Source organism: Eublepharis macularius, chromosome 2 (assembly GCF_028583425.1).
Source record: "Eublepharis macularius isolate TG4126 chromosome 2, MPM_Emac_v1.0, whole genome shotgun sequence".
Classification (NCBI taxonomy): domain Eukaryota; kingdom Metazoa; phylum Chordata; class Lepidosauria; order Squamata; family Eublepharidae; genus Eublepharis; species Eublepharis macularius.
This window is the reverse complement of record NC_072791.1, coordinates 136,126,216-136,140,562: the sequence shown is the minus strand read 5'-3', so window position 1 is coordinate 136,140,562 and position 14,347 is coordinate 136,126,216. Positions and strand designations below refer to the sequence as shown.

The following is a 14,347-nucleotide window of genomic DNA, read 5'->3' as shown; positions in this document are numbered from 1 at the left end:
TACCAGGACATGAGGCAGAGGACTGCTCCTCCCCTCCAGCGCACCAGGCAACCTTGCCTATGAATGCAAGTTTGTGTGAGCCTGTATCAGAAGGGTCATGCCCTACAGCCAAGGTCATTACCTCCCAGGCTAATGACCAGAACATGAGACGGAGGACTGCTCCTCCCCTCCAGTGCACCAGGCAACCTTGCTGATGAATGCAAGTCTGTATGAGCCTGTATCAGAAGGGCCATGCCCTACAGCCAAGGTCATTACCTCCCAGGCTAATGACCAGAACATGAGGGGGAGGACTGCTCCTCCCCTCCAGTGCACCAGGCAACCTTGCCTATGAATGTAAGTTTGTGTGAGCCTGTATCAGAAGGGCCATGCCCTACAGCCAAGGTCATTACCTCCCAGGCTAATGACCAGAATGTGAGGTGGAGGACTGCTCCTCCCCTCTAGTGCACCAGGCCATCTTGCCTATGCATGCATGTTTGTGGGGCCTGTAACAGAAGGGGCCATACACTTGGGAAGCTCAGCTCATTACCCCCAGGTAAATGACCAGAAGTGAGGCAAAGGACCCCATCTCCCATCAAACAGTAGTAGCAGCCCAGCCTTCACTGGCCCTATGTGATAACACCTTTCCTTAAGGGCTTGGGCCATCACTGCACTAACCCTCAGGATCTAACTCTCGTGCCAACAGTTAATGTCGTGCAACCCCGGAAGTCTCCCGGGCTTACATCAAACCGGGAGGTTTACTGGCAAACCTAAAGGCAGCTAAGCCGCCTAATGGCTGCCATTGGATATGCATTAGATATGAAGCAAGCCCCTTAACTTTCCATTCCCCCATAACTGTGGCAGAGATCCACCAGCTCAGCCATAACTCCTACAGAATGACCTGCGCCCCAGCCTAACAACACCTCAGCCCAGCCGGCCACTTGGTCATAGGTTCACTTTGTGCTGGGGGTGATGCCGTCTGGTTGCCGAGCAACCACGGCCCTCCCTGCAGGCATAGCTCAGAAGGAATCCAAGAGACAAGTAAACAGGAGGCAATCAGGCCACACAGATGCCACTCTCAAAATGGCCACAACCAACTGAATAAACTGCCAAGTCCTCCTGCTAAATTGCCCCAGCTGCCTGAAGGCCTTAGGCCAAACAGGGGCTGGCTGCAAGCCATTCCTGTAGCCTCCAGCAAGGACTTTGCTATTGCTGCTATTGCTATTGCTGCTGGAAATACTCCTTCTCAATTAAGTGTAAACGAGGGTGGAGGGAAAAGCCTAGACAGGGAGGGGGGGCCTACCAGCATCTACCCTGGGAATGTGGACCCCTGCTAGGCCAGTAGCAATAATGTGTGAAGCAATCCACCCCTGCGGCCTACAGCTGCTGGAAGTACTGTCTCCCAACAAAGTGAAAACAGTAGAGGGGGTGGAGAGAAGCCTAGGTATTCCAGAGGCTTGTGGGGCTGGGTCTAACCCTGCTTTAGCCTTTCCAATTGATAGACAACACACCCCAAATGTAAATAAGAAAAAAGTTTCTGCCAATCCACTGAGCCTGGCGTTGGGCTCTGGCTCTCATCCTAGAGTTTGAAAGTATCAACCAGGAGAATAGCACGGCTTCTCCAAAGCAGCTGCTGCCACGTAGTTCTGAGGAACTTCAGTAAAACCAGCCTCGCTCAGATGACAAGGCAAACTGCTGAGGAAGGCTTGGGCAGAGCCACCTCTCAAACACTTGGCTCCACCCCATCCCCAGATCCCTAGATGTCAGGAAGAGCATGCTGCATCTCTTTCTCTGCCGGGGGGGGGGGGGGAGGCAGCCCCGAGCCCAAAGCAGCTATGCTGCTGGCCGGGAGGGCCGAATTCTCCCCTTCTCCATGAACCTTTTCAAATATGCACACCCATGGCTGTTTTGGCACTTGACAAGGAATGTGGGGAGGGGAAACAAGAGTGCCTTGTCCTGCTGTGCTGTGGGCCTGATCAGGATAAGGCTCTTACGGCATTTTTAATCCACCCATTTAAAATGGAAATGGTATTCCTGTGTTGGGCACAACGAAACTGTCACAGCTGGTTGGGCTCTTTGAATGAAATGAAGGCATTTATACTTTTAATTTTCAAAAGTATAGTAAAAAGTACAACTTTACATGCAGACAAAGTAACAAATTATGTCTTTTATGTTTTTAAAGTAGTAAAAATAAATTTAGGTTTAATAAATAATTAGTGCATTGTTTTAATTATCTTTCCAAGTTGTTTTTTTTTTTTTGAGAGGGAAAAAATATTTTTTCCCTATGGCTTTAAAATGTCTAGAAAATGTTCATTTCTCGCTATGCAGTCCTGAGCAGATCTATACCCTTCTAAATCCATTTACTGCATTGCACTTAGAATTGCACTGTAATTCAATTTGCATCTTTTAGGAACGCAAACTGCAAACTACTCTCAAACAATTTTGCATCATAAAGAATCGTAATATTGCAAGAATCTAGAACTATGACGAGTAAGAACTTAATGACTTTTCTAGGATGAATGACATTGCACAATTTAAATCTTTGACAAAAAGATTCTTCTTTCTTTGACTGTTTCACTTTGGAAAAAATCTGGGCTTGTAAAATGATATGAAGTATAGTTTAACTAAATGTTCTTTTGTGTTTAAAGTATCTTTGCAGATTGCCATAAAGTTCTTCCTCCCAAAGTATTTTATGACCACTGCCTCTCTGAAGCATGTCAGAATGCCAATGATTCCCTCACTTGTTACAGCATAGAGATGTATGCTTCCCTCTGTATAGATAAAGGTTTTTGTAGTGACTGGAGGAGCAAGACAAAAGGAAAATGTCGTAAGTAGAATCAGACTTTTTTTTTTTTTGCTTAGGGAACAAGAATTATCTCTATCAAAACTGTGCCTACAGACCAGCAAAAAGGTGTTCAAAGCACTACAATCCTGAGTAGACTCATAACACTTTACAAGTTTTATTCTGATTTTAGTTAGCAGTAACAGTGCTTGTCATTGTTTGCATTAATTAGGGAGGTAGAGGAGAAGACAAAGAGGAAAGTAACTAACTGAGAACAGAAGGTTCTTTGGCGTTAGAGTCCATAGGAAGGACACACGCTGCAGCTGGTGTTCTGGCTTTTAGAAGTCTCTCCTCAGCCACATTCAGATTTTTCTCTCTGCAATTATAAAGGCTAGAAACTTACTTTAAAAATAAAAGCAAAAATTATTTTGATCCCTGCTTTTGCACTTCCTATACAGTGCAATCCAAAGTACAGTTAAACATTCTAACGCAAAGGCCAATCAAAGGAGGTCCATATATACTGGGCCTCAAACTCAATGGGGACCTCCAGTTTAGAGACATTATTTTTTTGATATTTGATAAGTTTCATAACTTGTTTTTGTGCACATCCTTAACAGATCAAATTCCATCTCTTTTTCTGGTGCCTTATGTTTGTTTAAATGATTAATTTATTTTAATGATAAATTACATTTAACGTAAATTTAACATATGTTACTCTGCCTCGTGGCGCAGAGTGGTAAGCTGCAGTACTGCAGTCCAAGCTCTGCTGACGACTTGAGTTTGATCCCGGCGGAAGCCGGGTTCAGATAGCTGGCTCAAGGTTGACTCAGCCTTCCATCCTTCCGAGGTCGGTAAAATGAGTACCCAGTTTTCTGGGGGTAAAAGTGTAAATGACTGGGGAAGACAATGGCAAACCACCCTGTAAAAAGTCTTCTAAGAAGATGTCATGATGCAACATCCCCCCATGGGTCAGTAATGACTCGGTGCTTGTACAGGGTACTGCCTTTATCTTTTACCTACACAGGTATACCGCAAACAACACTAGTAATTATTGGTATGGATACTGAATATCCATACCAAGTTGACAAGTGATATCTACAAATTATTACATCAGTGAACTGTCTGAAATATTCCTTAAACTGTAAATATAAGATTTAGTTTCCCCTTATGTTTATCAAGTATTTATCAAATTGAAGTATGATAAAATAGGAAACTATTTCTCTGGAAATGTACATATATCCTTGATGTAACCCGCCCTGAGCCTTCTCGTGGGGAGAGCGAGATAAAAATCGAATCATAAAAAAAATTAAAATTAATAATTAGGATTTTCCATTCCTTTTATTTGGGAAGACATTTTATGTGCCACCATAACGGTAAAGGTAAGGGTAATCCCCTGTGCAAGCACTGAGTCATTACTGACCCATGGGGGGACATTGCATCACAATATTCTCTTGGCAGACTTTTTGTTACAGGGTGGTTTGCCATTGCCTTCCCCAGTCATCTACACTTTTACCCTCAGGAAACTGGGTACTCATTTTACCGACCTTGGAAGGATGGAAGGCTGAGTCAACCTTGAGCTGATTATTTGAACCCGGCTTCCGCCAAGATCAAACTCAGGTCATGAGCAGAGCTTGGGCTGCAGTACTGCAGCTTACCTCTCTGTACCACGGGGCTCCTCCCATCTTGTTCTCTTTTACGAAGGTGTTTATACTGGCTTTAGGAACTTAAACATTTGTAGAGGGTAAAAATCACTTTTGAAAAAAGGAGGGAAGGGGTATCCATCTTTCAAAATCAGTTCATTCCATACTGATTTGTTTCTTAAGGTATGTGGTGCTGAACAGATGTTGCATTTTAAAATATTGAAACCATGGAGACTTTTTACTTGCAGGGCTTATCTTATTAATAAAATTCCATGTTTAGATATATTATGAATTCCATGTAATTTGTGTAGTTTTCATGATTCATATGATTTTTGTGTTATACCAGGTGAAGAATTTTTTTTGGCCTAAAAAGGGTAGCACAGAAGAAATGTCAGGAGCTAATTTGTAGTGCTATTTATTCCACATTTTAAGAATGTTGTCCAGAAATGGATTGTTTAGTAAATCTTTTGGGCCATGTTTATTTTGTATCCATGCATTTTTTCCAATGTATAACAGCTGTATGTTACTTGCTGTATGTTTATTGCCAGTGGAGATAGAGATTGGGAAGTAGATGACCACTATTCACAGGTGACATCATTTCCCCCTCATTTTGTTTTTAATGCAGCATCATTTTTAATTTTTATTACAACTACAGGCATCAAATGGTGGAACCCCCAGGCCATTTTGAACCCCTAAGGGGACATGTTAATGTCTGTGGAAGTTAATAGAGTTAGAAAGGTTACAGAGATAGTTTATCATATAGAAAACTTTGAATATATACATTTGTAGGCTGGAATGCTGTGTGCGTAGGTTTTTCAAGCTCCTTTATGCTCTCACAAAATCACTTCATTAAAGTCAAGGAACACTTCAGAGCAATATTTGATACAAGTAGAAACAGTCAGAAGAAATAACTGGCTCCTCCATCACATATGTAGGAAATTACTTCATATACAAGTGAGTTGTTTTTAAAGTCCACCTTTTAATTTAAACTGGGCTTAATTTCTTTTTAAACTTGTAGAAAAACAATACTACTTACTGAATCACCCAAATGTTATCTGTTTGCACAAAATGTACTTCCAATGAATGGAAAATTTCCAAAAATATTTTAGAAGAATTTGCTGAAAACTGATTGTGCTGGAAAATGTACTGTTTCAGAATTGTAAATATTCTGAGAACGTCCTAAAACAATTTCAAAGATATTCTCTGTCCTGCTTTGAGAAATACCAAAGCAAACCACAACACATCCTTTCCCCCTAAAATACAACTCCTATGTTTTTCTTTTACAGTTAAAAGCAATTCATCAACAAAAGCCATTTTTATAGGAGACTATTTCGATTGTCAAAGAAATTGACAGCATAAGAGAGTTTTCATATTTATGACTCAGACATCAAAACTGAATTATGAACAGTCTGAAGGGTTCATACTGGAGTAATTTTCTTTTGCTTCTTTATGATGTACTTTATTTTATTTTCTACAGCCTACCATTGCCCCAAAGGCAAGGTGTATGAAGCATGTGGTCCTGTTTATCCTGCTACCTGTGATAATAGGTATGAATAAACCAAATAATTCATTCTGTTCTGATACAAATAAATAAGTTCACTTTGTCTGCCTCTGAACATAAAACCAGTAAGGAAAATATATACACTTAACAGAATATTGTGGATGTGCTTATTCTTTGATTTCCTAAGTTTAATGCCAAGTATGTCGGCACAGGGCAGTGTCAGTTTGCATTTGTTAGGAAAGGAAGATTTTGTTTTATTGGTGTGGATAACAAAGTGATCTCTTACCTACTTATAGTTATTGATTACCTGTAATTTAAAGTAACCATGAAAGCCAGGTTTTTGGCCAATTTAAATTTTTGAACAATTACATTATTTGTGGGGAGATCTTTCAGGCCTACCTTATATTAAGCGGAAGCTGCTAAACCATTGATTGTAAAGACTATCATGTCTCTTATTCCAGCTCCATAGAACATAACAACTGTTCCTTATTTCTGAGACACAGTTCCAGAGTACTATCTACAATTCAAGTGCCACTATTTCACAAAAATAGAATCTTGGAATTAGAAAAGACTTCAGGGTCTGGCATAGACTTGGATAACACATTAGTCTGGCACCTCTAAACCAATTAAGGTTTCTAGGTCTCCCACTACAGCAGGTGATCTCTTGACAGCAATGCCCACTTCCCACTGCTGCTTTGTCAGCTGGCAGGAGAAAGATAAACTTTAAAAATTGCCATCAGCATGATGGCATTATGTCACTTCCAGGGAAAAGCCAGAAGTAATGTAATGTTTTTCTAGGAATCATCACTGGCCTGGCAACCGTAAAACCAGTGGTTCAATGTACTGAAACTGTCAAAGGAGTCAGAGTTAAAGAAATTGCTAATATGAATAACGGCAAAGAACAGTAGTGCTTCTAGGTTTTTCCCAACAATTCAGTGAAGAGGACTAAAATAAAGTAACTGCCACTTAGACATCCTTTTATGATTAAAAAGTGTTAAATGGTCAGAGTCCTTTACCCCACACACACATTCACAGATACCCTTTCACGCATAACAAGTTGACTATTTCATCTGGAATAACGGCATATTATATCTATACATTCCTTGTACAAACACCTGTCAATGAGGTGAGGAACTCTAGTACTGCTAGGCATAGGACCACCAGGCTTCCTGCTATGGGGGAAGGCCTCCTGCAGGCAGCCCTAGCTGCCCACCACCATTCAAAATAGCAGTAGGAAAAATGTCCTTTTTAAATGACAACGTCTTCTGCACTTCTTTATCACTTTGGGGGAAAACACAAAAGCAATGTAAGATGGTTGTAGGAATCTCCAGAAGCCCTTATCGTTTTACCATAGAGTTTTGGGCATTCCTAGAGGTACCCTACATCACTTCTGGGTTTTCCCCAAAAGTGATGTAACAATACAGATGACATTGCCCCCCTCCCCATCCTCACTGCCAACCCTCCCACTGGCTGCTTGGCAACTGTAGTCAGGTAGAATTCTGATGTCATGCAACCAGGAGGCCCCATCAGGGCTCAGGCTTTCTGAGACTTAACTGTTCTCATTGGATAACTTCATAAAATAGGTGAAGACAACCCTTTCAAAGGTGTTTCCCCCCTCCCCTCATAATTCTCTTCCCATTCTCAACCTCATCGGAGTGGCTTGATAGGCTATCTTTATTTGTTTGAATGACTTATCTATGAAATTCCACTTTTTGTCTGCAGAGAAACTTACAGCATGCTCATTTGAAGTTCAAGCTTGTTCTGCTCCTTAATATTTCATCCCCCCTCCAAATTTTAACCATAACACGAGCTGTTACTGTCTAAACTAGTTGCCAATGCTTCTTCAGCAGTGGGAAATAAGCTGCTTTGTATTTTTATGGGAGTAATTCAAGAACAGATCCCAGGTGTGTAGTTGTGTTAGTCTGTTGTAACAAAAATAAAATGGAGTTTTATGGCACCTTTAAGTCTAACAAAATTTTATTCCTGCATAAGCTTTCACGAACTCAAGAAGTGGGCTCTGGTCCATAAAAGCTTATTCTGGAATAAAATTTTGTTAGACTTAAAGGTGCCATAAGACTCCTGTTTATTTAGGAACTGGAAAAAACATTTTCTGGAAAAGCCTGTTTTCTTTTGTTTAGACAGAATGCTTTGTAAAAATGTGGTTTTCTTTATATTTGACTTAAAATGTTGCTACAAAAGCTCTTGATTATACACATGGAAACATCTATACCTCCTTTTCTTACAGAAAAGCTAATGATATTACTGAGCATGTTGCTGAAGGATGCTTCTGCCCTGCGGACCAAATCCTGGTTAATTCATACTCTGACACCTGTGTTCCAGATTGCAATTGTAATTAAAGCTCTAATCTTGCATTTTCCAGACTGGTACTTTTATAATTTAGATAAACCATTTTATGACATTGCATACAAGGACAGAGTTGTGCCTCCCTAAGAATCCATTTCCTTGTATTTTTCTGGTCTTACTCATAAACATACCTCCATGTGATCAAATCCAGTGTTACTATTATGGGAAATTTGTAATCTAAGAATGCATTTGTGTGCTTGTATCTTGATCTCATCGTTTTATTCTGTATATCACATTGTTCTGGATAGATAGATAGATAGATAGATAGATAGATAGATAGATAGATAGATAGATAGATAGATAGATAGATAGATAGATAGATAGATAGATAGATAGATAGACAACACACACAGAATAATATAAACCGCATTATGTGCTGGATCCAGTAGATATTCCTTGGCTTCCTTTTCCTACCTGTCCTGAAAAAATTGCAGAAAGGGGTTGTCTGGAGTTGGGTGACTGCTGAGGAGAAAAGGCCACATGGCACAGAGGGCTTCAGGGATGAGGGAGAATCGGACACAATCATCTCTCCCCCTTCCTGTCGTGCCTATTGATGTTTCTCCTGTGGAAGAGGTAGGAGAGGAGAGGGAATTCCCCGTCCTTATGCTCCATGCTTTTTTTTGTCCATAACCCCTGCAAGTGCCATTTCACAGTCTCCTGCAGGCAGAGTAAGGAATGGAAAAATCTACTTCCACACTTTTAGGATCCAAACCCTTACACATACGTTCGCTTTGTGGTAATATCCCCCATTTAAGTTGCTCCTTCAGTTTAAAACAATAAATCTGATATCAAATAAATCAAGTAAACCAGCACTTTGCTGTTTCAAATCCCTCTAGTGCCATGAGCTCAGCAGATGGCCTTGGATAAGCCTCTTGGCCCCAGCTCCCCAGCTGTATTGTAGGGATAATAATAACACTGACTCTGTTTACCACTCTGAGTGGGGCATTAATCTGTCTAGAAGAGGGGTATACAAGCACACTGTTATTATTGTTAAATCTGTGCACAACATGCTTCACTGAAATAGAGCAAGACAGTGAGAGGATTACAAAAAGCTACTGGGAACAAAAACATATACTAATTTTACTTCTGTGACACTGGGGACTAAAAGGAGAAGCAATGTTAAACATTTTAAAGTTCATATTATAAAGTTAAATCAACTTACATTTATAAGTGCAATTAGAGCCAGTGTGAATTCTTAATCTTATCCCTTTATTTCTTTCAGTCTGCATTGGACCAGAGGGACTTCCCAAAATGGTGAGTATTTCACTATTATTCCTAGGCCATTGAAATATATGGCCAATGCAGACAATCATATGGGAGTCCAAAATAGACCATTTACTGATCCCAGTATGGGTCTGCCCTTCTGCAACTTCATGTTATATACTTTTTACTACCTCACAATAGCTGTTATCAACACAGGACATGGATCCAGGTATATCAGTAGTGTGCACAGACTAAATATATTTATGAGCTTCTGAGGAATAAACATGTTTTGAAAAAAGTATCCCGTAGCCATAGGCAAATGGAGGAGATGGAAGTTCCAGCACACTTTTAGCCCTTTCTGGATTGGAGCTTGTGTCAGTGCTTTAGCCACTGGAGTTTACCAGAACTGTACATGGTCAACAGAGACAGGCTGTGCATAGAAGTGATGTAAATGGTAGCATCATGAAAACTATATTCTTTAAGCTTTCAGAGGAAGACAAATAAGCTGTGCAGGGCACCTGTGGAAATTCCTGCTTATAGTCTGTGTAAATTAGTACATATGTATACCAGACAAAAGCCAGAAAGAATTGTGAAGCTGAGAATGATCTGTATCATATAATGTGAGGAAATTTTGTGCAGCCATTTTAAAAAGCTGGACTACTTAAAAAACAAACCAACCAGGATTTGAGTCCAGTGGCACCTCAGAGACCAACAAGATTTTCAGAGTGTAAGCTTTCAAGATTCAGAGCTCCCATATTCAGACTCCTCTGACTCTCGAAAGCTTACACTCTGAAAATCTTGTTGGTCTCTAAGGCCCCTTTCAGCACTCATGTTTAAAAGCGACGGATCTGAGCAGTCAACTCTATAGCTGTCGCACTTGCTTGGAACCGCCCCGTTTTACACTCTCTGCTCCTGATTTGGTCTCACATTCTCTGCTGCATTTTATATTCACTTGTTCTACTGCGAGCTTTGTGGGCTACTGAATACACATCACTTTTTTAAAAAGTTTGAGCATGTGTGGTAAGACTAATAATCTCCGCTGTCTCTGTGCTGCCATTTCTAACCCTAAGTGTTGAAAGTTTGAGTCTTTTTACTTAGAAGACAGCACAAGATCAGCTGCACTGAGATTAACACCAATCCTTTCACCCCCCACTGCCTACTATTCACGGAATGATCTTCCTTCCTCCCCCTGCCTTTTACACTGTTCTCTGCAACCAGAGAAGAGCAATAAAAGAAAGCTGCAGGACGGAAATGGGTGCATGTGAGAGAGAGAGAAGGGGAACCACTCCATTTAGCCAGGTCCCAACTGAACGCTTTAAAGAAAATAATCTTCTTAGGTGTGTGTTGGGGAAAGCTTCCGTCTCCACGAAGCCGTTGTTCTGCTTGTTTTGTACTAGCTCATCCACTCATCAGAAGGGACTGTTAAATGCCCACAATTAAGTGCTTAATGCCGCAATGATACTGCCCTTCAGGAGCAGTAAAAAAAATCAGATGGGAAGATGAGAAAGGAAGGGGGCAGAACCTGCACCTCCTCTGCTCATCTGGGAAGGAAGCAGAGGAGGTGAGCGATGAGCACAGCTGAGCTGCTGCTTGACACAACAGTTGCTGCCCGATGGAGAAAGAAGCGTTAGGGGAGCTGATGAGAGTGGGCATGATTAAATCTGCTCTGGCCAATCAACTTGCGATAGGAAAGGAAAAGGGGAGGGGAGAGAGGCAAACATTTTACACTTACTTTCACCGGCCCAAGTGCGAGTCAGCATCTGAGGCAAAAAAGGGTATGTCCCCGGGGTATGTCCGTAGTCAGATACCCCAGGGAAAACCTAACATAGCCCGGAGCTGCATCACATGACTAGCTCGGAAGTGTAAAAGGCAGAAAAAATGGGATGTGAAACGGTAATGAATGCACTGTAAAGACCGAGTGCGAAAGACTTCTAAGATGCCACTGGACTCAAATCCTGATGTTCTACTGCAGACTATTATTGCTACCCACCTAAACTTTTAAAAAAGAACCCTTCAAGTTAGAGCTTAGCTGTGATCAGTTATGTTTGATACTTTGAGCAATTATGTTTGATATTACAGAAGGTATAAGACCAAATAAGCAGTCCTTCTTAAGAAAGCTAAAGGGCAAAAAAGTGGGCGAATGACATCATTGTTGTAATAAAAAAGTTACCAAGTCTAATTTTCTTTCAAAGCCTGGTACCAAATGGAAGAGCAATTGTGAAGAATGTATCTGCCACCAATTGTCTGTGACTGTACAGTGTAAGCGACAGCCATGTCCAACACCAGTAATGCCTGCTTGTGAGAAAGAAGGATTCATGCCTGTCTCTGTGTTGACCCCAGAAGATCCATGCTGTTCAGAAATTCAGTGCCGTATGTATTCTCATTTATAATCAATATCCCATTGATCAAGTTTTGCATTCCATTATTCCTGCACATACCTACAATCAAGTTAAATAAAACATGACACATTAGTAGCTAAAGTCAGAGACAACTGTAGGTCAGCATGAAAGCAGAATTCATGAATACTACTAAAATAATTCAAGATGGGTAGCCACGTTAGTCTGTTGCGCCCACTTGCAGGGATGGCAGGATCTAAATATAATAAATAATAATATTTTTTTTTAAAAAACGGGCAGCTGGTTGCACTTGAGACTGACAAAATTTATTCCATCATAAGTTTTTGTGAGTCGGACCTTACTTCATCTATAATGAAATTATTTGGGTTGTTATGGTCACACCAGCTCTTTCCCCCCTCTGCAATAGCCTGTGATATGTATCTTGCCATTTCGCTCAGCAAAGTCCGAAGCTCTCTTCCAGCCCAAGGAGCCATCCTCGAACTTAAGTGGCTGTTGCTGCTTTGAAAGAACCAGTTCTGCCAGAGAAAGATTCCTTAGGCTACAAGAAGGCTTCACATTTTGCTGAGCAGATTAGTAGGATACATGCTAATGTCCCCGGAGGCATAGCTTCTATAAACAAAAGTTTTTGCCATAGCTTTTGGTTGAGGGCAACCACAGGCTCTCAACCCTATGTACAAATAGGTAGCATTAGCTACCATTGTATCAAGTGGATTTCTATAATATTTTAAAAAACAACAAGAACATTACTCTAACTCACTTTTAGAACTGAAAACAGGATCAAGGAGGAAAATGCTAAATCTTGAAAACTATGATTGGCTATTATTTTCTCTGGATGAAATACCTGTAACAACTGCATTAGGATTGTACCTCCTTGGTGCCAAATAAGCAGAGTTGCTGGCTGAACTACTGGTTTCCAATGACCAATCACTGCATTTTCTTGCTAGCAATTGGAAGCTAGGTAATTGTAGGTGGTAGCAGATGTGTAAACTTATACCCTTCAAAAGTAGGAGAGGCCAATTCCACCCCCTTACCTTGAGGTAGAGAGTCCATGTCCCCACTCCTAGAAAATTTAGAGGGCTTCGTTTTCATGTTAGCTAGATGGGTGGAAGGAGGACTTGCCATCTGCCTTTGCAAAATACTCAGACCCCCTGGAATACCTTCACGAAACCCAGGATCCCAATTTGAGAATCACCTCATCAGAAGACCAGATTTGCCTTGTAAACATTAAATATGATCCAAGCATTGTATGTAATAATGGTCATAGTTGATATGTGTCTGACACATGACAGAAAACAACCCTACTAAGGGCAGCTGAACAACCTGGCCAAAATTTCCACATACAGAGACTGAAGCAACCCTGATCTCTCTGGATTCATGCATTATGCTCACCACATCTCAAGGAGCTTAATCATAATAAGTCTGAAAGGAAATTTGAAAGCCTTTTCCTTGTTGATTCTGAAATTAGCTGGCCAGCACCTAACTGCTCTGGATGGAGCACTTACCCAGGAACCAGTGCAATCAAGACATAATACCAGTTTGGAGTGATGTTGTGCTAGCATCACAGGAAGATATGCTGACCCAAAATGTTTAGGATTTGGGTGCTAGGCTTCTTATTCAGCTTTTTTTCTTAATTATTCCACAGTATGCAATGTTAGTGCCTGCTCCAACGACAAGAAGTCATGTGAAGCTGGATACCGTTTAGCCTCAGTGCTTTTTGAAGGAGACTGCTGTGTTACCTTCTTGTGTGGTAAGCTCTGATCCTTCTGATTTACATTTTTATAGGGAAGATAGAGTACATGTGCCAAAAATCATACAGAATTAAAGAGAGGAAAACATATGAGAAGCGTAAAAATAATAAATGTATGGTGAAAGGATATGTAATAATCTAATGTTGCCATCCTGTTTTCTCTGACTTGGACAAAAGTCTCATTAAAGGACTTATTTTTGTAGTAAATATAGGCGGCGTTACATATGTGGTAGAAGTGAAACGCATTATAGAAACTGAAACCACATTCCATACTGTGGAATGTGGTTTACTGTCTTTAAAATGCAATGTCTACCTTCACTAGGGTTTCCAACCTCCAAGTGGGCCTGGAGATCTCCCAGAATTACAACTGATCTCCAGACTACACACATCAGTTCTCCTGAGAAAATGGCGGCTTTAGAGGATGGCTCTGTGGCATTATACTCCACTGAGGTCCCTTCTCTCTACAAACTCCACCCTCTCCTGGTTATGCTCCCAAATATCCAGGAATTTTCCAACCCAGAGTTGGCATCTCTAATCTTTACCATCAATATAAAGTAATCACTTCCTCATTTTGCTTAAATATAAGAGGGTTATTTTTTTAAAGAAAAAACCACCAGTAGTTGTGTGTGAGAAAATTATTTTTGTAACCTTCTTTCTCCAATGTTGTTAAATGACTGGCTATTTCTGTTTTCAGAACCAATACCAGATATCTGTTTGGTCAATGGAACAGTATATACAGTAAGAATACAAGCATTTCTATTTGCATGTTTTTTTAAA

General features: G+C 40.7%; 1 protein-coding gene across 2 annotated transcripts in view; it reads left to right on the top strand.

The window, feature by feature from the left end:
• Window positions 1–14,347, top strand: part of LOC129325271 (mucin-5B-like) — a 91,908-nt gene that overhangs the window by 67,569 nt on the left and 9,992 nt on the right. For both annotated transcript variants that reach the window (XM_054972916.1, XM_054972915.1), the window contains 7 exons: window positions 2,625–2,803; window positions 5,876–5,945; window positions 8,145–8,248; window positions 9,486–9,517; window positions 11,659–11,836; window positions 13,466–13,570; window positions 14,265–14,308. In XM_054972916.1, coding sequence (XP_054828891.1) covers window positions 2,625–2,803; window positions 5,876–5,945; window positions 8,145–8,248; window positions 9,486–9,517; window positions 11,659–11,836; window positions 13,466–13,570; window positions 14,265–14,308 — 712 coding nt within the window. The remainder of the gene's footprint in view (window positions 1–2,624; window positions 2,804–5,875; window positions 5,946–8,144; window positions 8,249–9,485; window positions 9,518–11,658; window positions 11,837–13,465; window positions 13,571–14,264; window positions 14,309–14,347) is intronic.